Source organism: Cryptotermes secundus, unplaced genomic scaffold (assembly GCF_002891405.2).
Source record: "Cryptotermes secundus unplaced genomic scaffold, Csec_1.0 scaffold66, whole genome shotgun sequence".
In the NCBI taxonomy this organism is placed as follows: Eukaryota; Metazoa; Arthropoda; class Insecta; order Blattodea; family Kalotermitidae; genus Cryptotermes; species Cryptotermes secundus.
In genome coordinates, this window is record NW_019731262.1 from 3,271,476 (window position 1) to 3,292,050 (window position 20,575).

The following is a 20,575-nucleotide window of genomic DNA, read 5'->3' on the forward strand; positions in this document are numbered from 1 at the left end:
GCGTAAGGCTGATAACCTCACAGCCATCTATGAGCCGACTGTCAAGAAAATCTGGGAACCTCGAATTCTCACAGCCCTATGGGCCTCCACGGCCTGTTACAGGGAGAGCTTTACATTTTCTTTCCTTCCCCCCCCCCTCCCCTTTACATTCTCTTCCATAACCACAGATATTCTGAACTTCTGCAACATGATGCACATAAAAGTTTGGAACAGTCATAAATAAGTAACGGTTGCAAGTGGAATAAGGAATAAAGTTTGGAACAAAGTAAATTTTTAAAATATTAAAGTTGTTCCTGTAATAATGCACTACGTCATGTAGACATACATGGATTGGAGCTATATATCCATGTATTCTTAGCCTCGGCACTAGAAGGAAATGAGGGGTCAGCTTCCCACTTCAACCGTTTAGCCACCGTGGATGATGAGGAAATGCCCATTGGTTAGGGGGCTTGGTTGGTCCTAGAGTCAACCTGGGCGTCGTGGAGAAGAGAAAAATATCTTGCCTCTGCCGGAAATCGAACCCCAGTTACTCTGTTGTCCAGTCTCTAGCCTAGTCGCTATACCGACTTAGCTACTATGCTGATATATGTGCTTCATTAGTTTATATGCTTAGCACCTAAGGAGATATGTGTCCTGCATTAGTCAAACTCAAAAGTACTCTATGACCATTTGAGTCACGAATTTTGTCTGTACAGTGTTTATAAATTCAGTTTCTCTCTCAGAAAAAACTATGAGTTTTTATTACAAAGGCTAGTCTGTTAATATTCTATATGAAACTACTCGTTATTCTGTAAATTATAAAAAAAAAATGCATGAACACCTTGGACAAGGTGTAGCTGGTTCCTATATCTTTGCTGTGCTTTAGACGTGGCTCAGTCGGCATAGCGACTGGCTACGATAATGACGGAGGGGCCGGAATTCGAGTCCCGGTAGAGTCAAGAATTTTCTCTTCTTCACGTCTTCCAGACCGGTTCTGGGGCTCACCCAGCCTCCTTGCCAAGGGATACTGGGGACAAAGCGGCAAGGGCATGAAATTTAGCATTCAGCTTCAACTATACCTGAGGTCAAGAAAACTTGGATCTACACATCCACTCCCACAAACATCTTCATGGCGTAGTGCTTAATTAGTTAAGCACAGGTAAAACTTCAGTTTTTTGCCTTTAAATAGTTATATATGTATCTAATATAATCGTATTATGAAACTCTGGTTTATTAATCATTCAACTTTGTCATCTGTATGAGATAGACTTTGTCACTAATAATGGATATATTATTTAAATGATATCTTCTCTCCCTATCGATCTTTTACATAGACTCAATGTAGTAGGAGCTTCAAGAGCAGTTTCGTACAGAAATAATATTCTTTAAGACAGTGGTTCTTAACCTTTACTATCTGCGTCCGTTTTTCCCCTCAAAATATGGTTTCACACCCCTTATCAAAAATCGCTGAATTAGGTCAGTTCTTTCTTTACAATTAGCGTAAAAAGTTCCAAAGTTTTGTGCATTACAGGATCGTTAGCAACGTATAATATTAATAAAATATACGTTCGATGAAATCAAGCATTTGCATTTATATTTCTACGCTTAATTAACATTTTCGATTACTTGCTTTCTAAAAAAAATCATTCATGTCTCCTTACCTCAGGTTAAGAAACGCTGCTTTAATTCTCTTTTTCTACGAGCGTGTGTGTCGCTTAGCTAACCATTTATTTGAATGGAGGTGCTTCCACACAGCAACACGACTAATCAGTGGTTAGCTAAAACGCGGCAAAAACACTCGCGGAAAATAAACCTTACTGGTTACCATGCCGCTGAGTATCACTGTCCTTATTTCCCTTACAATCACCAGACACTTGGAATAGCAGAATCTTGTACCATGGCTTTACTTCATTACCATCGGAACCAAATGTTGAGCTTTGTGTCGCTGAATTGACATTAGGAGAAGATGTTGTATTTCTTCGGATGGGACATTTACTTATGAAAAGAACAGAGACGATGCCACAAACAAAGACACAAGCAAATATTATGAACAAAAAATGTTCTACAAAATTGTCATTATTTTGCTGTCCTTTTCTTAAAAGTATTTTGGCTATGGTTTTAGATTTATCATCGGTATTAATGTAACATTTGTAATCTAATCCACATATTATTCTAGGGAAGTGGTCCACAGATTTGTTCTTGAAATACTGAATTACATTTTGGAAAGATTTTTGAAGACATATTGATTTCTTAGGTTCCATTCTTATAGACTGTAATTCTGTGAGTGTTTCAACCGTGTTAACAGTCAAGCTGATTAACGGATTATCATCTAAATACAAAGTGTTTAGATTAGGTACACTCTCAAATGAATTGCATGGTAGATAATAAATATTGGAAGAAGATATATCCAGTTTTTTCAGAGATGCAGAATTTACAATTGGTCCCATAACAGATAACATATTGCTTCGAAGAAGTAATGTTTTAAATTTACTGTTATTTTCAAACAAACGTGATGGTAGTGTAGTGATTCTGTTACAGGACAAATCCAGTGTTCTTAATTCTTTCAATTTCTCGAATGCCTTTTCGTGTATATTCGTGATTACATTATATCTTAAATTCACAATTTCAACGTTAATGGGTGTGCTGAAATCTTGCTCTCGAATTTCATCAATTCGGTTGTAAGCGAGACAGATCTTATTGAAATTCCCATTAAATGAGTGGGGAACTTCAGTCAAGCTTCGTCTTGAACAGTTGGCGAAAGTCTTCCTCAAGAAGTTGTTGCTGCATCTGCAAGATTCAGGGCATATCGAATAACTGTTACATCCTGATGAAATAAAATAAAGAACACACAGCAAGGAGAAGACGATGTTCGAGAGAAAACTGAATTTCTTTCTCAGTCCCGGCACAGAAGTTCCCGGAGACGCCATCTAAAGGAACACACAAGAAGTATAATCAATTATATGCTAACCTCCTTTGCACCGATTCGTATGATGATAATGATGATGATAATAATAATAATAATAATAATAATAATAATAAGCAAAACAAATTCCGTGGTCTGTAATCCACAAGCGAACTACATCAACCGAGCGACCGGCCCTTGTCGGCGAAGTTAGTGTCAACTTTAGCTGATAGAAGGTGTCGCATGGTCAGCGCAACAGATCCCCATGGCCGTTAATCGCGGTCTTCTAGACCGGAGACGCTATTTCCCTAAAATAGCTCCTCAATTATCCTCATGAGGCTGAGTGGACCCCGTTCCAGACCCACTACTCAGAAAATCTGGTAGCGCCGGGAATCGAACCCGGGACCTCTGGATCTGTAGCCAGGAACTCTGACCACTAGACCATAGGCGGTCAATAATAATAATAATAATAATAACAACTAGCAATAATAATGTAGATCCATTTTCAACTAACAGGGGTGTAAACAGGCGAGAGTTCAACAGCCCTTGCTAGGGAACAGCTCTGTGGACACGTTGTTTCCCGGCAACGAGAGAACATACAATAATGGGAGACGTTTACTGTGCGGTCCTCGCGGATTGCATGAAGACTGCACATAGAAATAACTGAAGCTAGGGCCTTCAGAACATTTATTAGCATCTACTCCCTGTTTAAAAGCGAGCGTTTAAGTGCTAACACTAAACTAACCCTCCATAAGAAACTGATCAGATCAGTAAATACTTACGCTTGTCCCCCTTGGGAATTAGCGGCAGACACCTACCTCTTAAAATTACAGCTCATGAAAAACAGGGTTCTCCGCACCACTGGCAGTTTTGCAAGTTGCACACCGATCCCCGATTTGCACGCGACTTTCAGTCTTCTGTATGTATACGATTAAAGTAAAGTAAAGGTATTCCTGTAATAGGCTTTGGAGGCCCATAGGGTTGTGAGATGTTGAGGTTCCCACATTTTCTAGACAATCGGTTCATAGATGGCGGTAAGGTTGTCAGCCCTACGCGCCGGCTCCCCTTCACCCCCAAGAATATTCTAAGAATATTGCTGGTACTCATTTCTCTTAGAGGCTGAGTTGACCCCAGGCCCATTTTTTAATGCTAGTAGGGTGGGACTAAGTCCCTTTTACTGCGGCCACTTCTGGCCTATTGTACCAGCCCCAGATGATGATAGGTGAGGGTAATTGTGGAGCAGTTTGTGGAATGAAGATTGGCAGGGGAAACCGAAGTACTCGGAGAAAACCTGCCCCAGCGCCACTTTGTCCACCACAAATCCCACTTAACCAGACCCGGGATCGAACCCGGACCGCCGCTGTGGGAAGCCAGCGACTAACCGCTTGAGCTATGGCGCGGCCCGACCCCATGCCCATAGTGTGGCTGAAAGGATTAGGTAAGTTGAAAAAATCCAATGACCTCATCGGGATTCGATCCCGCGACCTTCCGACTTGTAGCATAGTGCCTCAACCAACTACGCTACCGTGTACCCCTACATTTATCTAATGCGGAGGTTAGTAATATACGGAGCTATACCTCCCCTTCCCCATACGTCTTCATGACATGGTTCTTAAGTAAGAACAGTGGTAAATTTCGGTAAGGATACATCATAAAATGAGACCACGTTTGTAACGTCTGACCAAAACACCTGCTCAGAGAGTGGTGTAAATTTGATTACTGATGTCAAGTAGATTAAGCTGACTCAATAAAAAGCCCAGTAATGTTGTAGAAGACGTGAAATTTCGAGCTCATGTTCGTTTCTTAGTGTATTTTATGGGTGTTATAGAGTTTTCATGGTGTCATGTTAAGTAAGGTGATCGTGCTAAATATTATATATATTATGAATAAAATATTTATGTTTGTCAATAAACCATTTCATTCTAAAGAAATATCAGATAAGACTTACCACCAATCTGGTGACTTGCTCGTCTGATGCTCACCGTTTCCGTTCCAGCAGTGTCTTCAGACATGCTGCTTACGTAACATGTAACACTCTCAACGTTACATGGCCCTTGAATTTAAAATGTAATCTCCATTTGTTAATTCCTGTGCACACAAACCATTTCAGGTATCGTATAATAATCAAGCTCAGTTGAAAGAAATGAAAGCAAATGAGATTATAAAACAAAGAAATAAACATGTTGTATGCAGCATGAATTATTTGAGGATGTCTGTTGCTAACCGAGGGCTTATAAACAAGTTATTTATATATTATACATCCTAATGCATGAAAAATTATATTGTGGTGCGTACACCCGTTGCTAGACATCGACCCCGAAACAAGCAGGTATACAACAGCCATTACTAAGTAACGGCACAGCAGACAATTGTTTCCGCGGCTAAGAAAGAGCAGAAAAATAATGAAATAGACGTTTTCTACACGGTTCTTGCCGAGGTGTTATAACGAGGACCAGTTAGCAGTTACAGTCCCCCATGTGGAGGCGGGGTCGAATACCTCCACCGTGACCCTGCGAGTCGTAGGAGGCGACGAAAAGGGAAGTCTCAAATCTAAGACAGTATAATACGGTCCGAGTCCCAAGGGGCCGGGGTCAGTTCGCGAACCCAGAGGAAGGGCAACGTCTGCCGTTGCAAGCCGCTACCAAGCAACGACAGTGAAGGCGTGGCAGGACAATAGTGTGTGTGTGTGTGTGTGTGTAATAGCGAAATGTATGGTGTAGTCACGCCCTGTATCAAAGTATGAAATAAAGCGAGTCATCAATCCGAAACCCGTCTAGACTCTCACTGTCACCTGACAATATATTGCACCGGAAGTATTGCTGAAAGAACTGCCCACGGGAAGCGACGGATACTTTGAAGTTAAACTCTCGATTGTTCTATGGTCATATACTTTATGTAATTCAGCAGACTTTTTCGGAATGTTTAGTGTATCTACATCTAAGTAAATGACAAGGTACTGGAGTACTTAAACACCGGGCCAAGGAGATAGGTGCGAATTGAGATAAACCTTCACATATTTGTATCCTTAGCTCTGTACGGATGTGTTTACCATAATGACCCTGTAATTTTAGCCTACTTTCCTTCTTTTGAACAATAAGCTTTGGAGGAATTAATCTCCTAGTTTTCTCTGGTACGACACTGACCGCATAGAAAACGACGGGTCCAAAAATTCTTCGTTACCGCGAGAAATTCTTTACCGAAATCTTACCTGGCAACGATAGGGGTATAAACAGACATACCCAGAGACACACGCGTCCAACAATTCTTCTCTTTTTGAGTATATTCGTTACTGCGGGAACGTGTTAACCACCTAAACTAACTCTGTGGTTTTAGTCCGCAAGAGAACTATCAGCTAAAGTTGGCACTAACTCCGCTGACAAGCAGCGGTCGCTCAGTCGGTCGGTCGTGTTAGCTACCACTACTAAAAAGTGTAATTCATTATTATTTCTGTTACTTTCGTTGTCAGATGTAGTCGATATTCGTGTTTAAATTGATTGTGCGCGCTGTAAGCCATGTCAGGAGTGCGTCAGAAAAATCAACTGGCCTTATGTTCAAAATATAAAAAGGGATACAAATGACAAAATATAAACCTGTTGTTTAATATAAAATAATGATACATTATTAATAAATATTACATCATCAGTTATGCTTGTTGCTATGTGGGAGCATTCGAATTGGAAATCCAGCACAAGCGCGCATGCGCTCGCGATTACGTTCACTCGTAAGACTCTACAGAAGAAACAAATGTAAATGTTAGATAATATTGTTCCACACTTTGTAAAAGATAAACGTAGTGTCCTGGTGCTTAATTAATTATGGGAGTGGAGGTACAGCTCCACATTCTTGACCTCGGTATTAGATGGAGGTGAGTTATCAGCTTCATTCCCTGGGAAGCAGCCCAGGAGGCTATTTGGACCCCAGAGCCTGTCTGGACACTATGGAGAAAGGAAAATCTCTTGCCCTGGCCATCAAGCCAGTAGGCCGTTGTTATACCGACTGAGCTATCCCGGCTCATGCTCACTGTGCAGACGATAAAATAATTATGAATGTCTCTAGTTTTTATATAATATTTTATATAATATTTTTTAATTATAACACATTTGCTTCTTTGATAGAATGCGCTGTCTTTATGTGTCGTTACAATCCACTGAGTATAAAGTACGTAATTACGAGATCAAGACTTCTTGATTTTATTATTCTGTAAGCATTGTTACGTTAATTACTCAGTGAAAAACATTATTTAAATTCAGGTTTGTAAAGCGCAACCCACACTCACAGATTCTGTATCTCTCAGTAACTGATACAACGTTCAGAAAAAAAGAAACATATTAATGCTGGATATTATTAATCTTTTTATTATAAATTCTGTGTTAATTTCATTTGGTTTATCATAATAGTATAATTCATATTGGTTACATTTAAACTTGTAATCTAATTTCTTTTGGCTTGTTTTGGACTTCATCGATCGTCTGGTATTTAAAAGACAAAAGACCACGACGTTTCGGAGACTGGATCTGTCTCCGTTTTCAGGTGGGTAGGGAAGGATAAACCTACTCAATTGGGCCCGTTAGAAAGAGCTAGTCTCAATCACTGGACTCAGACGATGGATGAAGTCCAAAATAAACCAAAAGAAGTATAGTATACACCATCGTCAGAATCCTTTCAAGTTTATTTGTAATCTAATGCCTTAATCATATCTCAGTCGTGTTCTGGTAATGAAGTATTTGTATATCAGTGATCCCCAAACGTTTTCAGTTCACGGAACAGCTTAACGTCATGCTGCTGTCTGCGGCACTGCTTGAAAAACTTATTGTTTTATGTTATCATTCCAACCAGGAAAAGCATTTGTAGCAGAAAATATGATATATGATATCATGATCTACATATCTTGACAAATAATGTAGTAGCAGTAATGATTCAATTCAATTCAATTCAGTTCAATTCGTGTTTATTTACTTGCAAACTGAACAGCACAGTCACCAATTACATATTTAGCAGGAGTACATAGAAATACACAAAAATAATTAAAGAACAAAATACAAAATATGACAGTCTATATAATAGCAATAAATTAATAACAATTCCAAGAAAAAATTAAGTTAGCTTTAACAGGCGAGAAAAATAAAATATATACATTTCCAATACACTTGGTCGTCGACTTACGATCACAAAAAAAAAATGAAAAATAAAAGATGATTAAAATGTAAAAGTTTTTAAAAATAAATTATAAAGATGATAAAAATATGAGAAAGTTTAAAAAATACTGTTAATAAATATATGGCCGACATACGACCAGATCGACTTACGACCTGTCAGTCAGAACGGAAGTCGGTCGTAAGTTGACAACCAAGTGTAGTTATGCCATTTGTGGCGAGAAAGGACAATACATGTACATACACACATAGAAGTTAATAATAATAATAATAATAATAATAATAATAATAATAATAACTCAATTAATAATTATAACAATAATTCAAGCCACTTCTTTATTATTTATGTGCCGGGTTAAGCGATACCAAGGCCAATTTCCGAAACAGCAAAGAGTAATTCTATTAATTACGTTACAAACAAAGAAAAGTATGAGACCGCGGTCACAGGACCGGCATAGGAAATAGCACAGTGTAACAATTATTTCTAACTTACACAATAACAAAAAATGTTAAGGCCAATAAAAACAAGAAAAATAATACCCATAAAGAATAAGGTAGTTCTGAGGAGAACAACAATAATAATAATAACAATAAAACAATCAGTATTAAATCATATACTTGTATAGCAGAGGCAAAAGATAAATAAAAAGCAATATATGTAAGAGATTGCGAGAAATATGTATTTGAGAAAAAATGTTTCCATTTCCTTTTTTTCTTACTTTTTCTGAAAATTCTGGAATGTACCACTATTACTCGAATCCATTGGCTGAACACTTCATCCCAGCTCGTAAAGAACTTCAGCCCCAGCTAGCGAAGAGCTAAACTTTCCGATGGGCCATAGTTCGGGATTCACTGAACTAAATATATAGCTAAACCAATATACTGAAACCAAGGTGCTACAGTAGTAGTTTAACGTACGAGTACAAATGCATTGCCTGACCTTCCGCTCTTCCATCACCGCCAAGTGAATGTGACAGTTCATTCGTCAAAGCGTCATTGCGATTTCTGTTTCTTCTTAAGGATGGCTGGCAGTGCGTCTTTGCTTCCACCCCCTCCATTAGCCACTAAGCTCAGGCCATTAGTCGTTTGCTCCCCAGCACGGCGACCAGGGTTCGATCCCAGTTTAGTTCATGTGGGATTTGATGTGGACAAGGTGACACTGGGGTAAGTTTTCTCCTAGTACTTCGGTTCCCCTGCCAACTTTCATTCCACCGACTACTCCACAATCATCATCATCTGTCATCCTGGGCTGGTACGGTAGGCCAATTGTGGCCGAACTACCAAGTGGACTCAGTCTCACCCCACCCCAAGAAACTAAAAAGAAAGGTATATAAGAGTTGAGGTTATAACGGCGTTCAAGATGTAAAACGTGACCTTCCGTTACAACACCGTATAATCTGCTAGGTAACAGCGTTTCAGAGGAACATAAAGCCTCCGTCTTCAAGTCGTGTAATATTCAGAATTGAGAGATGGTCTAGCGAATATTATCATCGTAAAGACAGCCTGTAAGAAGGTGTAATGGTATTTGTATATAATGTGAAACTGTCAATAGTGGTATCTTATCAGAGAAATTCTCTTATGATAAGAAAAATAAGATGCAGTGGTAAAGGTTATCGTATTCTGTGAAATAAATCTTCCATTTTCCTTGTCGAAGTGAATGTTCCAGTATTCGCAAGTCCCCCACTCTTTGTATACATGGGCTGTTATTCGGTTTATTTGGGTCAGTATGAGATTTCGGTTTTTCACAGTGGAGAAAATACAGATCCTGGTGTTTTGTGTTACGTCATCATGCAGTCTGACCAAACATTATCTTCGTTTTCATGACCCAGAAGACGGCAGTCCAAATTATTTGGCTCAATCTGTCATATCTGTTTAGTTTTCTGTGGATACGAAACTTTGTATGCCACATTAAGGGAAGAATATAGACTAAGGGTGCTGAGGAGAATATTTAAACCAAAGAGGGATGAAATAATAAGAGACTGGGGAAAAACTGTGTACTGTCGAGATTCGTAATTCATATTCCCGGAAAGATATTATTAGAATTATCATGTCGAGATGAGCAAAGCTTGTAGCACGAATAGGAGAAAATATAAGTGCATTCAGAGATCTAGTAGGAAAACGTGGGAAAAAGACACTACAAAGTATACCTAGATGTACGTGTGAGGATAATATTAAAATGGATTTTAGACAAATAGAATGAAGTGTAGACTGAATTCGTCTGGTTTAGAATGGCGATAAGTGGCGGGCTCTTGTGAACACGTAAATGAACCTTCGGGCTCCATAAGGCACTGGGAATATCTTGAGTAGATGAGAAACTGTTAGCTTTTCAGGAAGCGCTCGGTTACCCATAGTTAATTAGCTGTCATATCTGTTGGGCTCCTTTATACGACGTTAAATAAATTGTAAATTCAGGGAATTTATCTGATTTTTTATCTGATTTTATCTGATTAATGGGTAATTAATTACAAGGGCAAAGAATGTAAGCTAGAAGAATTCCAAAAAGCTGTCTTAATTACAAGCATATTAATAAATCAGTTAATGAGGTATTCGATGCCATAGACAATCGAAGGATTTGAAGCTAAGACACTGCCTAAAGAACCAATGGAGAAGAAGAGGCATGACGAAACTTGGTTCGGTAACTCGAGAATAATTCCCATATGCGTCTTACCCCCATTTCCTTAAGTGACGGGAGCCTGGAGGCAAGTGACTGTCAGAAATCTCAGACTTGCTGATCAGATGTGTAGATTCCGGAAAAATCTCTGATTGCCATGTGCTTGATGCTTGTTTCTTGCTTGGCTTATTCTTTGACCTTAAAGATGGAGGTGATATGTTCTCCCGAAACATCGGTTGATTTTGAGCAGAGTTCGTGGCGTTAAGGTCCAGAATATAGAAATATACTGATCGATTTTTCATGAAACTTGGCATTGCGATCTGAATAAAGGAATTTGAGAGAATTTGATATAAACTGAGTGTCAGTACTGCGATCACCTTCCACAACAAAATGCAATATTGTAATGTACGAGTAATTATTTCGATAGCCTGACGAATAAAAATTATTTTTTCCGGAACATGACGCCATGTAGTCTAGTTGACCGTTACTAACATTTCGCAGGCTATGCTATCCCCATCATTTTCCATGAAGTTGGAGGTAACAAATTTCTCCCGAAACGCTGGTACCGATCTACAACACTACACGGCGTCATGTCCCAGAAGAAAGTGACCTTCAGAGACATCGCCGTCAGAAACTCAGATCTCACGACTTACGAATGTATGTTTCTAATTTCACTCTTTGGAGTACAATTTGAAATAGTAGGTGGTTGAGGCAGTGTGCTACAAGCCGGAAGATCGCGGGTTCGATTCCCGATGAGGTCATTGGATTTTCCAATGGCCTAATCCTTTCGGCCGCGCTATGGTACCGATGTCAATTCAGCCTCAGAAATTTGTACCAGGAATATTCCTGGGGGCAAAGGGCGGACACAGGCCGGCTGGCCGGTGCGAAAGGCTGACAACCTCACCACAACCTATGAACCAATTGTCTAGAAAAATATTGGAGCCTCGACGTCTCTCAAACCTATGGGTATCCACGGCCTGTTACAGGCATAGCTTTACGTTTTCATCTTATTACTTTCCAAAGATCTGAGAGGAACAAGAAGAGCCTTCGATTCTTTAAGGATTTGTTTAGTTTCATCTATTGTGGAGTGTATTTGGACAGTTGATCATTAATGTTGTCCTATCTCAATAAAAGTCGACGACACAAACACAATTTCTGATCCATTAACACTAGCTTCCGTGTTGTTTACTTGTGGTTCGTCAAAAACCCAGGTCGGTTCTGGGGGAACTGAAGACGAAGATATATTCTGATATTCAGAACGTCTGGCAGGTGACCCAGATCCTATCATTTGGTTCGGTCCAGGTGGGCTCTCAGATAACACCTCTGCATTGAAAATAGTGCGCATGTGTGGTGATTGGTGTTGTTTGGGTAATGGGGGGATTTTTGGAACTGAATAGGTTTCCGTTTCCGCCAACACTGTCGAATATTTATCTACGTTGCTTTCTGGATGTGAATTAACCTGACTGGGCTTTGGATAAATTATGCCATCTAGATAAACGGTTCTACACGAAAGACTGTGTAGTGAGCCAGGATTTGTTCCCGTTAAAACGCCGTCTTTATCAGAAACGGCTCTTCTGTTGACATCTCCAGTATTCTCCAAGGGAACAGAGGTGTACCCAGTCTTCCTCTTTACTCGTCTGTTATGACAAATTGATGAAAACCAACCATATCTGGGCGACGTGGGGATTTCATATCCTTCATTTGGCTCAGCTGGTTTTGGCAGTCGACGTTGTTGGATTGTGTTTTCTGAATCATGTTCCTTAGTGTCTACCGCATTTGATGTCCGAGTTTTGCATCTGGTAGTGAGAAGATACACAATTACTGTAATAAGAAATGCGCAGGCGCACATTATAGTACCTACTGTTAAAATTTTGAGATCTGCCTCTTCACGATCTGTGAGTCTGGTTGTAGATGCAGAAGGACAAGGAGGCGATAAAGTCAGTTTTCCATGATTCATTAAATGATTGCAGAACTTTTCGAATGTAGAAGAATTGAAGAATTGCATATGCATTATTTTCAGATTGTTAAGAGGTTGTATAAATTCAACATCAAATTCTGTTAAAGGGTTCCCATCGATGTTCAGCATTTCCAGGTTTGGCAGACCACTGAAAGTTTTACTTGAAATGGCAGCGATGTTGCAAAAAGATACGTCTAGATGAGTCACAGATGTTGATTGCAGTATGTGCTCTTTCCACCGAAAATTTCTCGAAACTTGTAACTTGTTATTATTTAGATGAACTTTTGTGAGTTTCTTGTTACTGTGAAATATATTTGATGACAAATTAAAAATGCAGTTATGTGACAGATTCAGCATTTCCAAGTCACCTACGTGTTCAAACGCATCCTCATGTACACTTTTTATCTTATTATAGCTCAAATCGATTACTTTCACTTTCTTCAGTTTGCTCAAATCATCTCTATCAACTATCGTAATACTGTTATTAGAGAGATCGAGTTCAATTGTATTCTCTTGAAGACATGTTGGAAATTCGATAAGTCCAATACCGGAACTTACGAAGTTATTTTGAGAACAGGAAGTGCATGTCAGCAACCAGTAGACAGTCAGCAATCTGACCACAACCTTTAGTGTGAGGTGCAAACTTGAAGTCGGCATCTATTATGATAAATTAAAAAAGGTACATTGTTAGTATTATTAATCGGAACCCGGAAAGAAAGAAATTATATACAGGGATTTCCAAAAAGAATGCTACCATTTTAAATTACTGTAATTGCATGTATGGAATGTAACAGGATGCTTAAATATAATATACTGTAATTGTGTTAATTATTATCAAGATTCTGGTGACTGCATCTTCCAGCAAGTGGGGCTCCGCCTCACTTTCATAGGGTGGTTCACGAAGTTTTGAATCATGCGCTTCCTCAGCGATGGATCCGACGCCATGGGCCCAATGAAAATCCATTGCTCTCGTGGCCACCCAGATCTCCGGACCTGACACTCTGCGATTTCTTTTTGTGGGGCTATGTGAAAGACACTGTCTACGTGCCACCATTGCCCAGGAATTTGGAATCTGCAGGAACTGCAGAATGGAATTGTGGCTGCTTTGGGAGGAGCAACAACGGATACGTTGCAGCGATTCTGGGAAGAAACAGACATCAGTTGGATGTGTGCCGTGTGACGCGAGTGCATATATTGGGGGATTGTAAAGAACATGTATGAAACTTGGGGAGTTTTTCTATGTTTTGGAATATACAAAATCGTTTTCAAATAATAATTAACATAATTACAGTAATTTAAAATGATAGCATTCCTTTTGGAGGACACTTTACTCAAAGTTGTATTATATCCCCTCCCAGGCACTTTAGAAAATTGTTCTGTTCGCTTCACCATGTACATGTCTGTATATGTCTGTCATGCCATACGCATGTAACACCTTCAGAATATCTGAAAGTATTTTTATGCAATTTCGTATTAATTTCGTATTAATAAACTGTATTAAAGTATTCCAGTTTTCTTAAAATCGGACATTACCGGACATTTTACATTAAGATCTGCAAGAGTTTCTGCTCGGCTCTCGAGCGTAACTTGATAGATATTTATCGGAACGAAAAAAATATTTCTAAAAATTGTACAAAATCTATCCCTGTAACAGGCCATGGCGCCCATAGTGTCGTGAGACGTCGAGGTTCCCACATTTTCTAGAGAATCGGCACACAGACGGCGGTAAGTTTGTCAGCCTTACGCCCCTGCCGACCAAGCTTTACCCCCAGGAAGATTCCTGGTTCTCATTTCTGTTAGAGGCTGAATCGACCCCAGGGTCATAGTACGGCTGCAAAGATTAGGTCAATTGAATGAATCCACCTCATAGAGACTCAAACCAGCGACCTTCCGGCTTGTAGCGTAGTGCCTCAACCAAATACGCTACCGCGTGTCCAAATTAGTGCAAGGTGCTTGCCATAACTGATATCAGAGTTAGATATTTTCATTTTTTGTAATTCTGTAAGAATTACTTTGTCATACTTTAGCAGCCAGCAAGAAGTAAGCAAAATTATGACTATTGCTTGCCTTTCTGGCCCTGAAGATTGAGGCACTACTTTCATCCTACCAAGTAAACCACCAGAAGACCAAAAATCGTACAGGTCCATCAGCCTATTACCTGTTCTCTCAAAAGTTTTTGAAAAACTACTTCTAGCAAGGTTGAGACCACTCCTCAACGAAAACAACCTCATTCCTGACCAAGAATTTGGGTTCAGACAAAAACACGCAACAATAAAACAAATCCATAGAGTCAGTAAGAAGAATAGACAAGACCTAGAAGACAACAGGTAGTGCTCAGCAGCATTTCTGGACATCACACAAGCGTTCGATAAAGTCTGGCACGCTGGAATACTGTATAAACTCAGGAAACTGCCCCCCCCCTCAATTATTTTCTTATACTCAAATCTTACCTACAATATAGATACTTCCTGGTTAAACAGCAAGACGAGCACACAAACCTCTACCCAATCTATCCGGAGTTCCCCAAGGCAGTGTCTTAGGACCCATATTATACAGCTGAACTACCCACCGAACAGAACGTGCTAACAGCAACATTCGCCGGCGATACCGCCATAGTGGCCTTGCACGAAAACCCGCAAACGGCGTCCCAGATTCTTCAGACCAACTTGGACAAAATTTAACAATAGCTTATTAAATGGAGAATAAAACCCAACGAAGTGAAATCAGTACATGTTACGTTTACCATCAGGAAAGAGACCTGCCCGTCTGTCCATCTAAACAACCACCACCTCTACCAAGCAGAAGATGCTAAATATCTTGGGATGCATCTTGACAGAAGGCTGACTTGGCACGAACATGTTTACACTAAAAGGAAACAACTAGGCCTAAAACTCACCAAACTATACTGGTTAATAGGAAGAAACTCCAAGCTGACACTTGACAATAAACTATTGGTTTACAATTCTGTATTTCAGCATCCCGTTGCAATTGTTCACATTAGTGTCCGTTTGTCTATAGCCTCTAATTTGCAACACTTGTTTTACACTTCAATATATTCCTTAACATTAACACTACATGTTTCGGCCTCAAAAGGCGATCTTCAGGTGTTTTATTACAGATATTCAATCAAGACCTTGTTTAAACTGCTACACTGTTTCGCTGTTCCAATTCATTTTAAAAACCACACGCTGCAGTCCTCCTTTGATTAAAACGAGATAAAATTCTTTTATAATTTGTTGTTTCCCTTCACTCAGGGTGTCGTCACTTCCGTAAAATATATTAAAATGTTTTCCCCGGCAGCTTGTTCCTCGCGTTTGTTATCTGTAATTTATACATTCCTATATTATTGTTGTTTTTTCTTTGTTATTATTAATATTATTGCTATTATCATTAGTATTATTATGTTGTGTTTGTTTATTTTTTGTACTCACTTTCTCCTGGCTTGTGTTTCCTCCTCGGCGTGTGGTGTTGTCTTTACTAGTGCTGATGCGGTGTAATGTTAAAGAATATATTGAAGTGTAAAACAAGTGTTGCAAATTAGAGGCTATAGACAAATGGACGCTATTGGTTTACAAAATCATGCTGAAGCCCATCTGGACGTATGGAACCCAACTGTGGGGAACGAGCTCAAACTCAAACATCGAAGAACGCTACCAGTCAAAGGTACTTCGCATGATAACCAGTGCCCCCTGGTATGTGCCCAACAACGTCATCCGGAATGACCTTGGTATGACTACAGTCAAAGTAGAAATAAAACAACTTAATGTTAAAATAGTAACAGACTTAACAGGCATCCAAACGCACTAGCAATAGATGTCATGAGCCAGCCGATTCGGAACAGAAGACTTAAACGCTTGGCGCCAAATGATCTGCCGGGCAGATTCTAAGCATTATATTTAGTATATAAGCTAGATCAAGGTTGTAGATGTAGTTAGATGTAAGTCCTACTCCTGCAGACATAAATAATCTGTATTGATTATTATACGAAAGTTGTCTACTAATGAGTAGCCTCCTACATGTCAATACTGTATGATCCTACTTTTGCTTATTGTAACTGCTTACAGATTGCAAAAAAAAATATATATATATAGGAGATATAAAAAAACTACTTTCATCCGAAATGTCCTATGCCGGACTACGTGGTATAATATTCTACAAGAGTTTTTTTTTTTTGCTAGTGGGGTGGGACTAAATCCCTTTTACTGCGGCCAATTCTGGCCTATTGTACCAGCCCCAGATGATAGGTGAGGGTGATTGTGGAGCAGTTGGTGGAATGAAGATTGGCAGGGGAAACCGAAGTACTCGGAGAAAACCTGCCCCAGCGCCACTTTGTCCACCACAAATCCCGCTTGACCAGACCCGGGATCGAACCCAGGCCGCCACGGTGGGAAGTTGTAGAAGGTAGTACTGCTCGTATTTATAGCTATTAATACTTCAAATCTCAACATTTTCAAATGTTGTTTTACAAAGCATGAGTTCATCGTGTTTCACATATGAAACCTGTTTCAATATGTGATATTTATACATACTAACATGGGTCAACAAACCGGTTTTTTGTTTGTCCGTCAGTAATGACAATTCAAGACCTGCGAGTAGAGAAATCTTAGCTAATGGTTCTGTAAAAAAAAAATGTAATGTTGACTTGTATATGCGTTATAAAGGAGCAGTACTTTACGGTCCGTATGTCACGTGACGGCCAGAAGTTTGGTGAGAAGCAATTGCAGTGACTTGGGTAGGCGCGGTTTATCATGTGAAGAAATATTTGGAAGATAAAATTTGTATCTGATTGGTGAACTGAGCGAGCATTTATTGGCTCCTGGATAAGAAGGAGAAATACGTTTTAATTGCCTCTCTGCAAGGTATACTAACTCCATGGAGCTGAGCCCTTCTTGAGAAGCTGTCATTTTTGCAGTTACTCAAGAATTTCCCAGCATTTATGGAGCCCAGTGTTCACTTCCCTGTTCACAAGAGCCCTCCACTGGTCCCTATCCTGAACTAGATCAATCCAGTCCATAATACCCCATCCTATCGCTCTAAGAATCATTTTAATATTATCCACCCACCTAGGTCTTTGTTTTCCTAATAGTCTCTTTATTTCTTCTTGCTACATACGCTGTCCATTTCATATTCTTTGAGTTGATCATTCTAATTATACTTGGCGAAAAGTACAAATTATGAAGCTCCTCATTATGCAATTTTCTCCGGCCTCTTGTCACGTCATCCCTTTACGGTCCAAATATTTTCCTCAGCACCCTGTTCTCAACACCTTCAGTTTATCTTCCTCCCTTGCCAGAGACCAAGTTTCACACCCATACAAAACCACAGGCAAAATTATAGTTTTGTATATTCAAATTTTTACTTTTTTAGACAACAGAGGAGGAAACAAAAGATTCTGGACTGAATGGTAGCAAGCATTGCCCGAATTCAGTCTCCTCTTAATTTCCTCCTGAATCAAATTTTGTTTTGTCACTTTCGTTCCTAAATATCTGAACCGTGCCACATTTTCGAAGGATCTGTTTACTATCTTTATGTCATGATTTTGCACTGCATTCTAGTGACTAGCTACATCGGCAGTAAACTGACATGGAAACCAGTGAGATGTGAGAAAAAAATCATTTGGAATATACACATTTACACCCAAAAGTGACACACATCTCCGAACTCTAGTTGAGCGCGCGGATGGTGCTGAATTATTCCAGCAATAAAAAGCGGTTCAAATTTGACTTTCTTACGAAGGTCAACATTAAAATGTGATCTTGTAGGGTGTGATGTGTAATTTGATAGACAGGTATTGACGTTTCGGATGAATCTGTTACAGCCGCCTTCATAATAGAAAAGTGGGTAAAGCGGGGGGAAAAGTTCACTCTTCTACCCTGATTATGGAGAGAACAAGTTCCTCGGACACATGGATGCATTCTGCAAAAGGTAAAGTTGTCCCTGTGCTTAACAGATACATTCTGTACTAAGCTTAATCTTAGTGAAAACAATTATTTACATAATTCATACCTTGGTAATGCATCTATGAAGACCTCAGCATATAGAACGTAGAGTGAATATATTGCAAGTCTCCCCACAAAATGGGCGTAGCAGGGGAAATACAATAGCGAAAGTGCACATCCACACTGCTGCCCTTGAAAGTAACAAAACAGAAATACATATACAAATTTGTTGTTACTGACTTGACATATATATGTACAAAGTGATGATCGAAGTATCATACTGTCACGTGTTTCTTTGCGTGGCAATAGACGGGGTTTTGTTTCCACACTTCACACGCCACGTTTCTCTGAACTGCAGTGTCTTCACTAGTGGGTTCTTGGTAACAGCTTTCAACAATGGAGATTCTTCAACTTGTATGGTCACACCATTACCCGCTGGTTAACATTCAACAACTAAACTGCCATCTCTTCTCAGCCTCCTTCGCAGAACTCAACTCTCAACTAACTGGGTCGCCCCAATTGCCTTCTTTATAACCCCTTTCATGGACAGAGTAGAAAACACCGTTTCCAACGGTAACTCTGTTATTGAGTGCATATTTGTTGCTGCAGGAACGCGTTTACCGATCCGTTGCCTAGAATCGGTTCCCATAACATTGTTGTTTATTCGCCCATCTCGCGGTCATTGTCATAAACGGTACAATACATATGTTTAGGGTTCCCACATACTGCTATCCAAAATGATCGCATTCCTAACCCGAGGTTTCTATCTGATACAGCTTCTTTTGCTTCGCCTTTCGTTCATTAACTTTGGCGGCCAGGAAAAACGAGTTAAATCACCAAATTCACTTGTCAGCAGAGGAAGAAAAAATTACACGTTTATATACTAACATCTTTGAATCATTGCATCCCTGAAAGAGTGTTGTGCTTAGATACACAACCTTCGTTTCATTAGATCTTTTTTCATAGGTTATTTGGCGACGCCTTCATTATTTATACTGTCACGTGATAGGTGACGATAGACGGGGTTTGGATTGGTAAACAGACTAATTGAACTCTTAAACAACTCGTAACTACAAATAACTACGGCACCCTCACTGAGTTCCACACTTTAAAGATCACTGTAAGTACAGCACACGTAAAGTTTTCTCAGTCTCTAATAACCGTTGCTTGGTAGCGGCTTTCAACAGCTGACGTTCCCCTTCTCCTGAGTTCTCGAACTTTCACCGACCTCAGCTACCAGTTTCTCATTTTTCACAACGGCAACTCTCAACTGACTCAAGTCACAACTCAGGTGAAAATCAAAGTCAGAGTTATGTTACGACCGACGATCAGTCGGCCAGCCTGTCTTGGTGTGAAGCCCTATCTGGGGCACAAGACTTCTGACATTTGCGAGTTTGTTGATATGTGCGCCCTCTCTGACGAGAGGACGGGTGTGCCGTTTACAATTGCTGTTGGTCCTCACCAGTGCAGTCATTCTCGAGTCCCGAGTCCCGCGGGACTCATGACAATATTTTACTGTCTCAAATTCGAGACTCCCCAAACCTGGAGTGTCAGCTCCCCATTTTTATATCCCCCAGAAACAGGGTGGCCCAGTTATACCCTCAGGCGCTGAGTAGTGCTTGTGAATCAGTGCGCTAGGTTGTACTGAGTACCAAACTTAACATTTCAGAGCATGATGTCTATAAGTAAAAAGTTAAATCTGTGCCATTTTCTTAGTTAAAATGTTTTGCTTTAAGTGCATGATCAATGCCTGTTGAGTAATTGTGTAAGTAGATATACTTAAGAGTATTGTTTCTTATAAACTACTTACCGTATAGATGTCAGTATTTTGCTCACATATATGTATGTATTTCAGCTTCTATTTCGTCTCGTACGAATACAGTTTCAGTTGCTTCTGTCCCTCTATAGACATACCATAATTCCCTTTCTGATAACTTATCTGTTCTACCTCCACTCCTACTTTTTTTCTTCTTCTGCTTTCTATGAATTAGGCTCAACCCTGTCCACACTTCATCTTTTAGTCTTCGTATATTT

At 39.7% G+C, this 20,575-nt stretch overlaps 2 protein-coding genes across 4 annotated transcripts; both read right to left on the reverse strand.

Moving 5' to 3' along the window:
- Positions 1-574: 574 nt before the first annotated feature.
- On the reverse strand, positions 575-18,673 carry LOC111866702 (leucine-rich repeat-containing protein 4C-like). Of its 2 annotated transcripts, none has more exons than XM_023855892.2 (2): positions 18,609-18,673; positions 575-2,906 (listed from the first exon to the last, which is right to left on the reverse strand). In XM_023855892.2, the coding sequence occupies exon 2, from the start codon at positions 2,904-2,906 to the stop codon at positions 1,794-1,796; it is 1,113 nt and encodes a 370-aa protein (XP_023711660.1). In that variant the 5' UTR covers positions 18,609-18,673; the 3' UTR covers positions 575-1,793. The 2 variants fall into 2 exon arrangements, with proteins under 2 accessions (XP_023711660.1, XP_023711659.1); XM_023855891.2 differs by lacking the exon at positions 18,609-18,673 and adding an exon at positions 4,830-4,933.
- LOC111866701 lies at positions 8,315-16,242 on the reverse strand. 2 transcript variants are annotated; one of them, XM_023855889.2, is made up of 2 exons: positions 16,034-16,242; positions 8,315-13,259 (listed from the first exon to the last, which is right to left on the reverse strand). In XM_023855889.2, exon 2 carries the CDS (start codon positions 13,257-13,259, stop codon positions 11,754-11,756), a length of 1,506 nt encoding a protein of 501 aa, XP_023711657.1. In that variant the 5' UTR covers positions 16,034-16,242; the 3' UTR covers positions 8,315-11,753. The 2 variants fall into 2 exon arrangements, with proteins under 2 accessions (XP_023711657.1, XP_023711658.1); XM_023855890.2 differs by lacking the exon at positions 16,034-16,242 and adding an exon at positions 15,499-15,674.
- Positions 18,674-20,575: the final 1,902 nt, after the last annotated feature.